We start from the raw sequence: 13,157 nt of genomic DNA on the forward strand, positions 1-13,157 counted from the left end.
TTCAATTAAGCAGGTTAAAATATTACACTGAGACCCACTTGAGTCATCTTCTCATATTTTCTTATTCCCTCTCTTCCTTTTCAAATTACCATTCACCTTGTTAACTTTCTCACTTCTCTTCCACTCTTAATGTGACACTCTCTCTCAGGCATCTTGTGGCTGTGGCCTCCTAATTACACCCAGCAGATGGAGACAACAAATGAAAATATACTCAATCGCCTTCACCCTCTGTGCTAGCAGCGGTCTCTTCCTCTGGCCCAGCATTGTCCAGTGACTCCCATGAATCATTTCTCATTCAAAAACACTGAATGCCTTTATAGTTTCATTGCAATTCTCTGCACATGCAGTTGTTATACCAGGCCTCCATGCAATCTTTAAATAGTAGAGTTCAAACATACAAATGTTATCAACCTGATCTGTTGAGTAGCAAGCAAACAACTGAGCACGGAATGAATGAGAGGTTTATTACAGTCATGTCCACATCACAGCAACTCTTGCATGCTCAGTAACATCATTTATTTTCTATAATAATATATATATATATATATTATACCTGTACAGTTTATAAAGCATGTACTGTATACATGTACAGTGTCAAGAGCCAGGAAATGAATAAGACGAATCACCACAGATCCCTCAGACTCTACAGAGCTCTGAATGCCAAAACTGACGGACAGCGGAACTGTTTCTTTCCACAGGCCATCACAGCCAAAACTACTACAGCTATGTTCTCTAGTAAAAATAAATGTTACATTCAAACAGATGGGATATCAGACTGTTGGAAGAACCTGAGCAATTGGTTGACACATCTGCTATTTATTAGCCGTTTCCTTGTTACCTTAGTTCACAATGATGGTTTTAAAGTCAAACCAAAAGCTTGATACAAAACTGGCACAACTGTCCTTTTTTTGAAGTAACTATGTTCTTGTGTGTTCAATATTAGTGCATCTCTTGGTTTTGTTTAAGCTGTTGTTGAGCTGTTTAGTTTGAAAGGATCTAAGTTTACACAGAGAAGATCTCTATCAGCTCAAATCAGCTTTTCGTTGCTGACCTGCAAAATGATTTTAATCTCTATTCATGGAAAATAAACAACAATGCCTTTACTTAGATAAAAAGTCCAATTTGAATAAAGGTAAATGCATTTTTTGTGATACAGTATGTCAGTCAGAATGGATTTTCCACATTATTTGTTTTACTCATCTATCATCATATTAGTATAAAATGGTCAGTGTTTAAAATTGTGGCTGCACATCCAGCTTTCTTTTATGACCTGGGGATTTGAAGATTGACTTGCTTAAATATTACCATTTCATTTTAATTTTTTTTCTAAATACTGCACACTATGAATCTTGAGCTGCACTTTAAGGGATTAAGAACCACTCGATGCCTGGTAGTTTATAGTAATAGCTGAGGTCTAGACTCTGGACAAACATGTTCAGATGATAAGTCTACAGTGCACAACGGCTTGGGTCAACGGATTAACCCATGCCTGTGTTCCTTACTCCCCACTCGCTGCTCCATAATTGCCGTGTACCTAAGCTGGAATGGAGAGGAGGGAAGCTACAGAACAAAGAGCATAGAGGGGGCGTATAAGAGAAGAGCCAGGCCAGCAGAGAGAGCAGAGCCCTCAGGTAATTAGCCTGGAATGAGGGCAAAAGGTGAAGAAAGGGAGGAAGTTACAAGAGCCAAAATCTATTGCTGATTATATCCAGCTTACATAACTATTTAATTGTGGAACTGAAGAAAGGTGAGACTGGAAATGCATGATTACTTGATTACTAAAGGTCTCAACATGATAAAACAGTTGACAGTAAAGAATAAGACACACAAACGCTGACAATAATGTAAACTAAGACCAACTGAGAGAAAAGGACATATTACATGTAAAAACAAAATAAGCTGTGTAGCGTACTATAAATGATTGTTCAAAACAACATTGTTTTTGTCTTCCACAAGTACTACAAATCACAGTTTCACTTTGTAATACATTTGGGTTGGGTAAGTTTAGGAAAAAAGCAGTTGCATTAGAGTAATAACATTGGGCTACAATTACTGCTTTGTTTAGATTAGGGGACTACTGTTGGCATGTTACAATAAAAAAGTGTGATTAAGGTTATGTGGCTTAGAGAAACCAACATTCACTGAATGACACTAGCTCTCCTTGGCTCTTAATGGATGGGAACAATTCCTTTAGCCCCAGAGAGCTTTGCAGCTTGAGCATAAACATGCATTGTTTTGGCAATTTGATGAAATGGCTCATTTTTCTTTGAGTAACAGTTTCAAAATTGGATAAAACTGAAAATGAACACTCCAGAACAGTCCACAAATAGAGGATCAATAACATTAAATGCCCACCTGCAAAAGAGAAGCCTGTGATCAATGTAATAATCCTGAAGTAACTACATGGTGAAAATAAGTTGACACAACATTCATTTCTTTTTTTTCTTTTTTGCTTAATAGGAGGAAGGCATGAGATTCATAACGATTGGTGGTGGGACTGTGCATCAAGGACTCAGCGTGGGCATCGTGCCTCTAAATTAGTTTGTCAGCTTCAGTGGCCTGACTTGAATGCCGATCGACTCCAACAGCCGCTTCTTACTCAGACGACTGGGCACTCACCTGGCCGAGCAGCTCCTGGTGTATATACACAAACACACACACACCTTCAAAAGTACACAAGTGGTGTTCAGTTCTGTAGATGTGCATGGTAAAGGCGGACTGTATTTTCTATTCTCTATATGCAGAGAAATTTGACTCACTGCTTCGGGTTCCACAAGACGGCCTTCCACCTCAGCATGGCTGTGAGTCGAGCTTGACCAAAGAGACAGACTGAAATTACACAGTGACTCACAGGTCCCACTGAGAGGGAAAATATAATCATATTCTAATTGCTGATAGAAAGTGTTCTCCAGTGATCTGCCGGGGCACAGCGATTAGACCCCCAAGGGGTGAAAAATACACACACACACACACACACACACACACACAAAACACACTTTTTATTGGAATTCTATATTTGCGTGGCGTTTATGTATTTCATGTGGGTTAATGTGTAGGTATTTCAATCCAGAATCTCCTTACGTTGAGACAGAGTGGAAGATAATGTGTGTTTGTCAGCGTGCGTTTGGTGCTAACTGGCAGAGTTTGATTCTGTGATGTGAAACTCCAGGGCATTAGCTATGCTCTCACATTACCGACAGTACTAGACTGGAAAATGAGAAACCATGCCATGATTTTGTTTAGTGTGGGGAGCATACTCGAATGCACACACACACTTAAATAAATGCCTACAAGCCAGCACACACAAACTGCTATTATTTCCGTGTGGTGTAAATTTAGCATGTGCACAACAGCCTCAATGGCTAATAATACAGTTACAAGATAATAGAAATTCAACAATTTGCCTCTTTGAATAATCGTAGGATTCCCAATGCACAGAGAAAAACATGGCTGCGTATTTCCTTATGACAAACGCGTTCATAATCTTGTGTTGTAAACAATAAAGTGAACACTCATTCGCTGAGCACAGTTTCTTTATTGAAATTTTCTTTTCCACTTACAAAGAATGCAGAGATAGAAAAATAAGAGAGGCTGGAAATAAAAGAGACTGAGTGTGCTGAGTTTCAAACATATGTATACTTATTATTTGGGGATTGCCCAAGAAAACAGGAGACACAAAAAAAAAAAAAAAAAAGCCTTTCATGTGATGAGTTCAATCGGGTGTGCGACAAGTAGATGACTTTCTCAGAGCAATGTGCTTTTGAGGACAGCCGAAACAGGAGTGCTCCAAGTGTAATCGCCATGACTAAGCTAGTGACAACTGTTTTCCCTTGTTTGTGACAAAATCATGGGGGCGCTAGTACATTCTAGTAATGTGATATGGCATGCAGCCAGTGCTCAGAGTCTTGGGGCTAAGATTTTATGTACTTTGCTAAATGTACACAAATTAGTGTCACTTTTAGGGATTACGCCTACAGGCAAATCATGTTAATGATGAGGTTGTAGTTATTGTCTTCAATCTACTTTCAATTCGAGATCTAAATGAAAAGCTCCTCGCAAACACTGGCTTGCTTGTGCACATTCTCATCGGTGCATTGACACACAGTGTCTCAGTGTCAGTGTATGACAGCTACCAGTGCATATGTGTGTGTTTGGGTGTGTGTGTGTGATGCGATGCAGAGTGATAATGGCCCTGTGGGTGTCTTGCCATTGGCAGACAAGCTGCATTTCATGAATACTCAATAAACTAGTTTTATCAAAAGTTTTTCTTCAAAAAAAGGTTCAAGGACAAATATTTTAAGACAATCTATGAAAGTTGAAAGCATCTTCTTTCTTTTCCTAGGTATCATAAAACATGACACAGCTGGTTAGATGCACATCTGTGGTTACTTCTGATGCCATGGGTTTGAATAAAATCTCCTTCTGCTGCATCTGATGGTCCTGATGATAATTTTAGATTAATGACCTGATGATGCATGATGTGAATGACAAAAGGTAAAAGGTATGGAAGGCCCCCCGCCCATCCATCCAAGCATTGAGCCAAATTACCAAGATGTGGTTAAATGGGATGCCAGACCAAAGTAGTACCACTATCTGCAACTGAGCAGATAGATTATTTTGCATTACTTTTGGCCATAAAGATGCAGTTTCATATGTAACTTCTTCTTTCTGAGTAACTTTCAATTTAATAAACTGTACAAATTCCAGAGGGCTTCCTCTGTCGGCTCTAGTACCAGATGCAGACAATTAAAATTCAAACAAAAAAATAGTATCGAACCTTGACCCTCAGGAAAGTAATCAAACTAATCAAAGCAACTTAATTGCTAGCTTGATCCGTCAGCTCAAGTTGGCTGAGCTGTCTATGGGTGAAAAATACTATTTTTTTATGGTGATGTCAATGGGTCATAGGCTTGATGGATCCTAATGTAAACACCTGGAAATAAAAGCTGAAATGTTTATCTTTTGTCTCATATTATTCTTTAGATGTCAAACTCAAATTTTTTTCAGTCTAAAGCAAAAAGTAAGGAACTGGCCTTACCTCACAAATATGAATACATATATGTTAGAGACGTAATGTTGTTGAAAATATTTCTTGAAGAAGACATTAGGCAATGACATCAAAAAATCTGGTTGAACCATTGCTAATGCCAAATGGATATTCTTTTCTTATTTCCCCCCATTACTGGTATATTTTCCTTATAGCATTAAAACCTGTATTGCATGTAACAGCGGAACGTGGGCTGACTGAAGAAACCCTGATTAGTTCAGATTAAACTCAATGAATGAAAGGAGAAGAAGAGTATAAAAGAAGAAATAAGGGATTGCATGAGAGTTATATCATAGCCACTGAGCTGTGAACTTGATTGTGAACACAACTTCTAGTCTCTGGATTTTGTTGTGATCAGTGCCCTGCAGGCTATCTGTCTTCTCTGAGAGATTACATAGCAACAGGCTGCTGAGAGCCTCAGAGCGTCTAATTGAAAACCCAGAGAAATCCCAGCGAAGCGGTAGTCACAATGAGAGCTCCCCATAGAATAACAGGTATTAGCCTTGTCCACATTACAGCATGCCTGCTGATACAAGCTAGGTAGTAGCAGCAAGGAATCAGAGCATCTGGGTGTAGCAGTACTGGGGGATAAAGATACTTGTATGTGTGGAAAGACAGACAAGAGGAAATAATCGTCTTTACTACTATCATTCTGTCCAGGCAGGAAATGGCACGGCTATACCTGTCTGACGTGCATGCTGGGTAAAGACTGAAACAGACCAAACAGTTCGCATGCTGCCCCAGACAAAGGCCACATAAGTCAGTAGATGCCTGTGGCTACACTACGTCTATGCCAGTGCAATATATGGCCTTGCTCTGCAGCTTGTGACAAAATACAGAAATTAAGTTATCATATTTTATCAACACATTTATTCTGCTTTGGTTGCTATAAATTAAAATCCAATGGCATCAATTCCGCCATGTTTCCCAACATGGAGAAAATGTAATGAGAAAGGAAAAATCATCCGAAGGGAAAGAAAAGGGTAGAAATGGAAAAGGCCTTGAGATGGGATTAGCTGTGCTTGTGTGTGTTGAGAGATAGAAACAAGTACGCACAGATAAACAAGAAGCTCATATGAAGGGCAGGATTGTGGGATGTCCTTTTATTCTGTGAGATGCTAGGCTGACTTTTCTCGGGCTTGTTCTGCTATTACTAATGCAAAGTGAATATGCTCCAGAAACTTTACACAAGAGCTTAAATCTTATCCTAAAGCACAGTAAATTGACTTTTGAAGAGCTGGTATTATGCCTCCTTTTGACATTTTTTATTAATATTGATTGTATTAAGATACTGTATCTGTGACATTTGTTTTCCCAAAAGGTGTTAAGATTTCTTTAAAGCCATGTTTCCAAAATAGCCCAGATTCTCCTCTGTCCTCTGGCAGCTGTTAACTTAAAATGTGTTTTAATCACGAGCACCTACTGTGATTTGCTGGAAGCATGGCGTCCACCCCCCCCCCCATCCAATGAAACATGACCTAATGGATGATGTGTATTCTCTTCTGACAGCTTTACGTAGTGACGGCATTCTCACTGTTTATATGTTCCTTTGTTTCACACATAGCTGAAGGCAGCTAGCTTTAGAGCACATGTGTTCTATGTATGTATATGCCTGTAGACATCCTCACATAAACATGTAATGAATGTATTGTAAACATGTTTTAAACAGACAATTAAATTAAGGATACATATAGCTATTCAAACAGTCATGAAGTTGATGAAACTGTGTAGAAAAGTTTGAATTCTGCTTCTGAGGGGAAAATTACAATCTGTGATATAAAAGCTTAAGAGCAATTCCACCTCCTTTGGCTCAAAATCAAACAAACAAATAAAAGACCTGAAATGGCCTAGTCAAAGTATTAAACTGCCTTGCAGGGAAGAGTGGACCAAAAGTTCAGTCAAAGCAATGTAAGCGACAGATCTCAAGTTATCAGAAGCATCTTGTTACATTTGTTGCTTTTAAAAGTGGCTGTGTAGGTGGCAATTCGTTTTTCACAAGGGTAAAATACTGTGTTAGACAAGTGTTTCATAACTTGGATAAGATGGAGATTATGCTGATGTAGGATTAATTTACTATTTAGTGATACGAAACTGAAAAGCAGATATGTGATTCCCTGCACACATTCCATACAGTACTCTAAAGACATACCTGAACATTTGGCAAATTTGTTAGTCCTGCTTTCATTTTTTAACACGCCAATTACCGGACAGGTGAAAGCATCCATTTATACAATATTGCCAGCGGCCAAGTTAGAAATGGACAGAACATGTATTACTGACAATGGAAAAATACATTTTTTGTGGAGTCTTTCAGGTGAGAGTTTCAGACTATTTTGATTTTGTTATATATGAAATATTTGGCTGAAAATCAAACAGGGAGCGCTACTGTATGTAACAGTGATTATTGCCTGAGCACCTCCATAACTTTTATCTGATTATTGACTAATGACTTGACAGTGTGACAAAACTAAAAAAGAACTTGCAGAAGCCATTATTTACAACAATCTCTCAGACACATGATTTAGTTTCAGTCCAGCATGCCTTTTAGCAGCCTAAGATATACAAACAGGTTTACTGGTTTACCTTAAAGATGAAGAGAATTTAATGTTTTTGCCGAGATACTTTTAGGCTCATCTTTGAGTTTTAATAATTCACTATTGAGATTCACAGATGCATAAATAATTAAAGAGTAGATTAAGTGGATGTCTCTGTTTAACATAAATAAAGAAGGCAATAAAGGTAAAAATAATAGTAGCATATACAATGAAGAGTATTATCAGTAAATTAATATTACATCTAAAACATATGTTTGTATATAGCAACAATTATTAAGGACTGTCAAAAACTGTCAATGGTAAGAGAGTAGTTGGAGTATTTTAGGTCTGAATCTTAGCACAAAACCAACGCAAAACCCAGCCTGATCAGTAGTAGGTTATGGTTAGATACTCCGAGATATAATGATACCAGGTCAGAGGTCCAGACATAACATCATGTGGACCACAGAATTACTATCAGACCCACTCCCTTGAATCTTCAGCATGATAAAAAAATAACTGCAACACTGGAGGCAGAGTGCTGCTGTGATACCATCTCTTTTACACATTAAATCCCAGATCTGTCCTCTGATTGGAGGAGGGAAAGGAAATCCTCATCTTGAATCCCACAATCATTAGCATAAATCACAGCTGCAATTAAAACCTCGTTTATCTTAATTACTGAACTAATGAGACGAGTCCCGCAGGACTGAGCCGTGCTCTCCGAGGACACTCGAGGAGCAGGAAGGCAGGAGTGGTGTCGTGCAGAGTCACTTTAGTCTACAAACAAAAACACTTTCACACTAATCTGACTCACACAGAACACATGAGCTTGGGTAGACATTTGCACAAGGACACACACAAACAGATAAAAACAGCACACAGACTCATGCACACACTATAAAAAAATGCATCCTCTGACAACCTTACCCTCCCACCTTTATCTCCTGGCGCTGCATCACCCTTCAACTTCTATTATCTATCAAACTTATAATGATTTTATCAAGCCCACTGGCTCCATCTCCATAAGGGCTTAGTGTGTTGCTATAACTCTTGATTTTGCAATGACTGGGAATACATCGCCCCACCTAATTAATGTCTTTTTAATGCTCTTCTCCTCTAGAGCTTAACTCAGCCCTTCAACTTTACAACAAACACACCAGACAACAATACAACATGTGGCAGCAGATGGTAAGTAAGACTGAGTAGGTGTGTGCACTGAATGGGAGCAAAGAGTTCATGTTGAGCTCCATGAAGAAGTGGACTAGGTTGTGAGTCTTGTGTCCAAGGTGTATCGCAACCAAGTGCACACACATACGAAAATAATACATGGCTGCACACATGTGCACATGCACGCACACACACACTGGGTCAAATTTCTTTGTTCAGTGCTGAGGTGAGGTAGTGACTCAGCAGATGGGACAACAATGAATATCTTCATCACCCAAAATTTCCATGGTGCAACAGACTTATCAAGCAGTGCCAGCCCTTATCAGCCAGCTGGCCAAACTGGAGGCACCGGTGTCCTTCCATCCAGGCCATTCGGGTCTTGACAGGGGCATGCAGAGTTTAAAAGATACGGTCCACACACATCACACAGCTGTAATCCTCCCTGTAGGTGTTTTTTTTCACACCACATAGATCAATGTTTCAGTGCTGAAGGATCTTTAAGGGATTGTTTGTCCTCCAGGATCGAAACACTGATTGTGGTGAAAATAAAAACCCTACAGGTGGTATTTAAGCAGTATTGCAGCATGCATGGACTGCAGATTCAAAAGTGTTTGTGTGTTTTATCTTAATAGGAATAAGGGGTTTAACAGGAGATGTAAGAAGAAGGTGAGCTGCATCTTACAGAAACTTGACTGCCTTCTTGTTATCATGTTGTTGACAACAAAGAGAACACTTGGTTAAATATTGTGTGAAATAAGTGAACTAGAAGTTTCCAGTAACACGAAAACGTACGTATTATTATTATCAGTACAATTACCTTTATTATTATCTTAATATTCATCTGACAAAATCAGGTTAAAATCACAAAATAGGAGTGAACTCTCTTTACATAGTCAATCTCTTTGTGTGGGTATTTTATCTTCTCTTCACTGTACACAGTAACCTATTAAGTTCAGCAGAGCATTAAGGTCAGGTTTACGCAATTCAAATTAGCTGATTCTTTGCAGCATTGACCATGATCATTGCAGAATGTACTTAAGTGCGGCTTTCAGTTTAAACTCGCAGACCACTAAAGTGACAATGAAGTGTCAGCATAGACAGCCAAATAAGCACAAAAACTAAACCTCCACCGACACTTGATGCTCTTCCAACTTGATGTTAATTGCCAAAATTTTCTCATTAAAAGTTTGTGTTGATTTCTTCTTTCTGCAAATGGATTTGGAATCATTTCTGTTTTTTCATGTCATTACAAAGATAAGGTCAAAAAACAATATACCTGTCTAGTGAGAATCCTAGATGTGGATCAAAACCAAACTCTAACCCTAGAGGTCCTTGTCCCTGGGTCAATCTGTCCAACAAGTTTCATGGAAATCTGTTCATGTGTTTTAATGATATCCTCCTGGCAGACAGACACCGTAACTGGCAGGCAAAAACATCACATCCTTGGCAAGGGAGCAAATTCTGTTCAGGAGTATTGAAGCAGGATCCCTGCTACACCCTTATCAGCACCATGCAAACTGCAGCTTCTTCTCATCTTATTTAAACTACAACTCTGAGGTATAACGCCAACGCAAATTCCAGAGTTTAGAAGGCCTAATAGGGTGATCAATAGCACTAATATTTCATGACAACCATTTTTTACCTGCTTTTATGACATACGTGGTAGGACAAGCAAAACAGGTGAGTTTATAACATGGAAAATCATCCTCTTCAGCAGAAGGTAAAATTTGTCACTCTGACAAATCAATAATCCTGTTGCGATGGTTCGAGCCAACATGCGAATGATAACATAAGACGAAGTCTGACTTCCACACAACTGCCCCACCAGTGATTAATAACTGCTTACGGCAATGCCTATTCTCCAATTCTGAGGTTCTGCTCTCTGCTGTTATTGACTGCCATGCTTGATGAGACTTGTCTATTATTGCTGTGGGATTATGATAAGAAGTGATCGATTCCCCTCTCTATGCTGTGGATGTCAGATTGATTATGTGAGTCAGACCTGAGATGATGGTGTAGCCGATGCCTCGTGGTCGGCCAAGATCCTGGTCAATGGCTGTTATCTTCCGCACTTCGTATCCCTGCAGAGACACACACACACACACACACAAAGTACACTGTATAAGCTGCATGTAATCCTCAGTCACATTTTTGTATTATACAGTAGTTTTCACTTTAATCTGACCCCTTATCAATGACAACAACCTAGTATCACAGTAAACAGCTACTGGCAAATAAAATAATCCAATTCCTATTTTATGGTATCTGGACTCAGCTATGTGCAGAAAATTGCATTTGTGGCCTTTAGGAGCACTGTATTTCCAATACCCCTCTGCAGTTCCACATTGGAAAGGAAAAAAAAACTGTGGAACCTTAACAAAAAGGCAGTGTGTTATTAGCATTTCATTGAGGCTTATTTCATCTTTCCTTGTTTCAAACCTTTCCAGCCGTGCCAACGAGTCGGCTTCTCAACAAAACCACAGCATGATGGAAAAGAAGAAAAAGAAAAATCGGAAAAAGAGAGAAAAAAAGGCTATTTGAATATTTGAAAAGTCTTTGATCCACTGAGCTATCTCAGCATTCATACCACAGTGAGATACGGTGCTGATACTTAAATATCCCTGTTTTGAGAGCAATGGAGAGACTGTCCCTGCTTCCCAATGCCTTTCCTTCTCTCTTCCTCCCACCCTCTGTCCCTCACCCACTCCTCCCATAGCTCTCTCACTCACATCCAAGCAAGCTGCATCCCATTGATCCTGCAAATTGTGTCTAAGACGTGTTTATGCTCCATTTCTGCCAAAGCATCTCCTGTCATTGACCAATTACATCAGAATCAATTACAAGCCTTTTAGAGAGACTGATTCACACCAATCACTAGCTGAGAGGGAAATGCGTATGCACGCACGCACACACACGAAAGATAGGGACAGACTGAGAGAGAAATAAGGGACAGAGAAAGCAAGTAGGAAAGGAAGTGATGCTGAAGTAATACAAGCAATATTCTCTAGCTGTCCATACAAGTGGAATTTGTTCAATCAACCGTCAAAAACACCAACCCCCCTCTTCTACACCAGCAAATCTCTCCAAACCCAAGACAACCCCCCTCTCCTCCTCTTCATCCTTTCATTTCTAGCTATACACTGCATTACCCCCCAACCCATTCTCTTTTTCTCCTCATTGATTTGACAGCCAAATTGTGTTTGTCCTAGATGGGGCTTACATGTCAGTCTAAGCAGCATGGATTCACAGCTGTAACAGCTAAAAACCTTGCCCTGTGATTTCATCTGAAAAATGTTTCTCTTTCTACTCCTTTGTCAGGTTTTTCAATGGATGATGGGCTGATCGGTTAGAAAACGGGAAAGACAGACACTGAAAAACCCAGAGAGACAGAGGCAGAAATAGTTGTATGTGTGCGTGTGCATGTGTGTGTGTGAGAGAGAGAGAGAAATGACCTATGACAGGGATCCAAGTTTGATATCCCTTTACGTGTAAATGTCATAGGCCTTGAGAACAGTTGACACACTTTCCGTCACTGTACGCTCTCAGCTTATCACAGCCAAACACAGCCTAATGGAAATGACACATGTCTGTTGGAATACTACATGAGGACACAGTGCGTGTCTGTGTGTGTGTGTCCGTGTGTGTGTGTGAGTGCTCACAAGTTTAGTGACACTGCTGGCATGTATTTCTGTGTCTCACTTTAAGCACTGTTGTTATCCTGTCTGTATTTGTTGTAGGGTCACAGGGGCTCAGCAAAAGCTTTTGATTGCAGGGCTTTAGTGTGACCTTCTCTTACATTGTCAGTGTAAAAGGATTATATGCTGCCCCCTATTGTTAGAGGCAAGGACTACAACACTCCAAAGCAGTGTCACTGAAGCTTAAGGCTGCTCAGCTGCAGTGAGAAATCTGGAATCCTCTCAGCAATGTCAACTCTGTGATCCAACGTAATGCTGCGCTTTTTAACTCTTGATTCCTCATCTACCTTTACACATTGATTCTTCCTCTCTCCTTTCGCCAACACCTGTTTCTCCTCCTTTCCTCTCACCCCTCCCCCTTTCTCTTCCTCCTGTTGTGACCTTCCTGGTGACAGTTGATGAATCAGAGAGTCCGAGAGACACCGGGCGTGGACTCCGTCACGCCCCGTTAATATGCATGCAAATGTAGCACTTGACATTTCTACTATGGAGCATGCAAGCTGGTGACGAGCGGAGTGCGGGTGGGTATTTAAGCGTGTATGCGGGGTTGGGTGAGTTAGGGATGGGACAGAGAGAGAGAGAACAGAAATAAGGACAGACAGTGTTATGCCCGTGTAATTCCCTCCCTACTAGAGGAAACATCAATAGCTGGACCATTAGCCACCTGGGAGTTTAGAGGACTGAGTCGGGGAAGGAAAGGTAATGGTGTAC

At 40.0% G+C, this 13,157-nt stretch overlaps 1 protein-coding gene across 1 annotated transcript in view; it reads right to left on the reverse strand.

Moving 5' to 3' along the window:
- Positions 1 to 13,157, reverse strand: part of cdh23 (cadherin-related 23) — a 143,504-nt gene that overhangs the window by 68,728 nt on the left and 61,619 nt on the right. The window contains exon 9 of the mRNA XM_026354390.2: positions 10,754 to 10,832. Coding sequence (XP_026210175.1) covers positions 10,754 to 10,832 — 79 coding nt within the window. The remainder of the gene's footprint in view (positions 1 to 10,753; positions 10,833 to 13,157) is intronic.

Source organism: Anabas testudineus, chromosome 15, assembly GCF_900324465.2.
Source record: "Anabas testudineus chromosome 15, fAnaTes1.2, whole genome shotgun sequence".
NCBI lineage: Eukaryota > Metazoa > Chordata > Actinopteri > Anabantiformes > Anabantidae > Anabas > Anabas testudineus.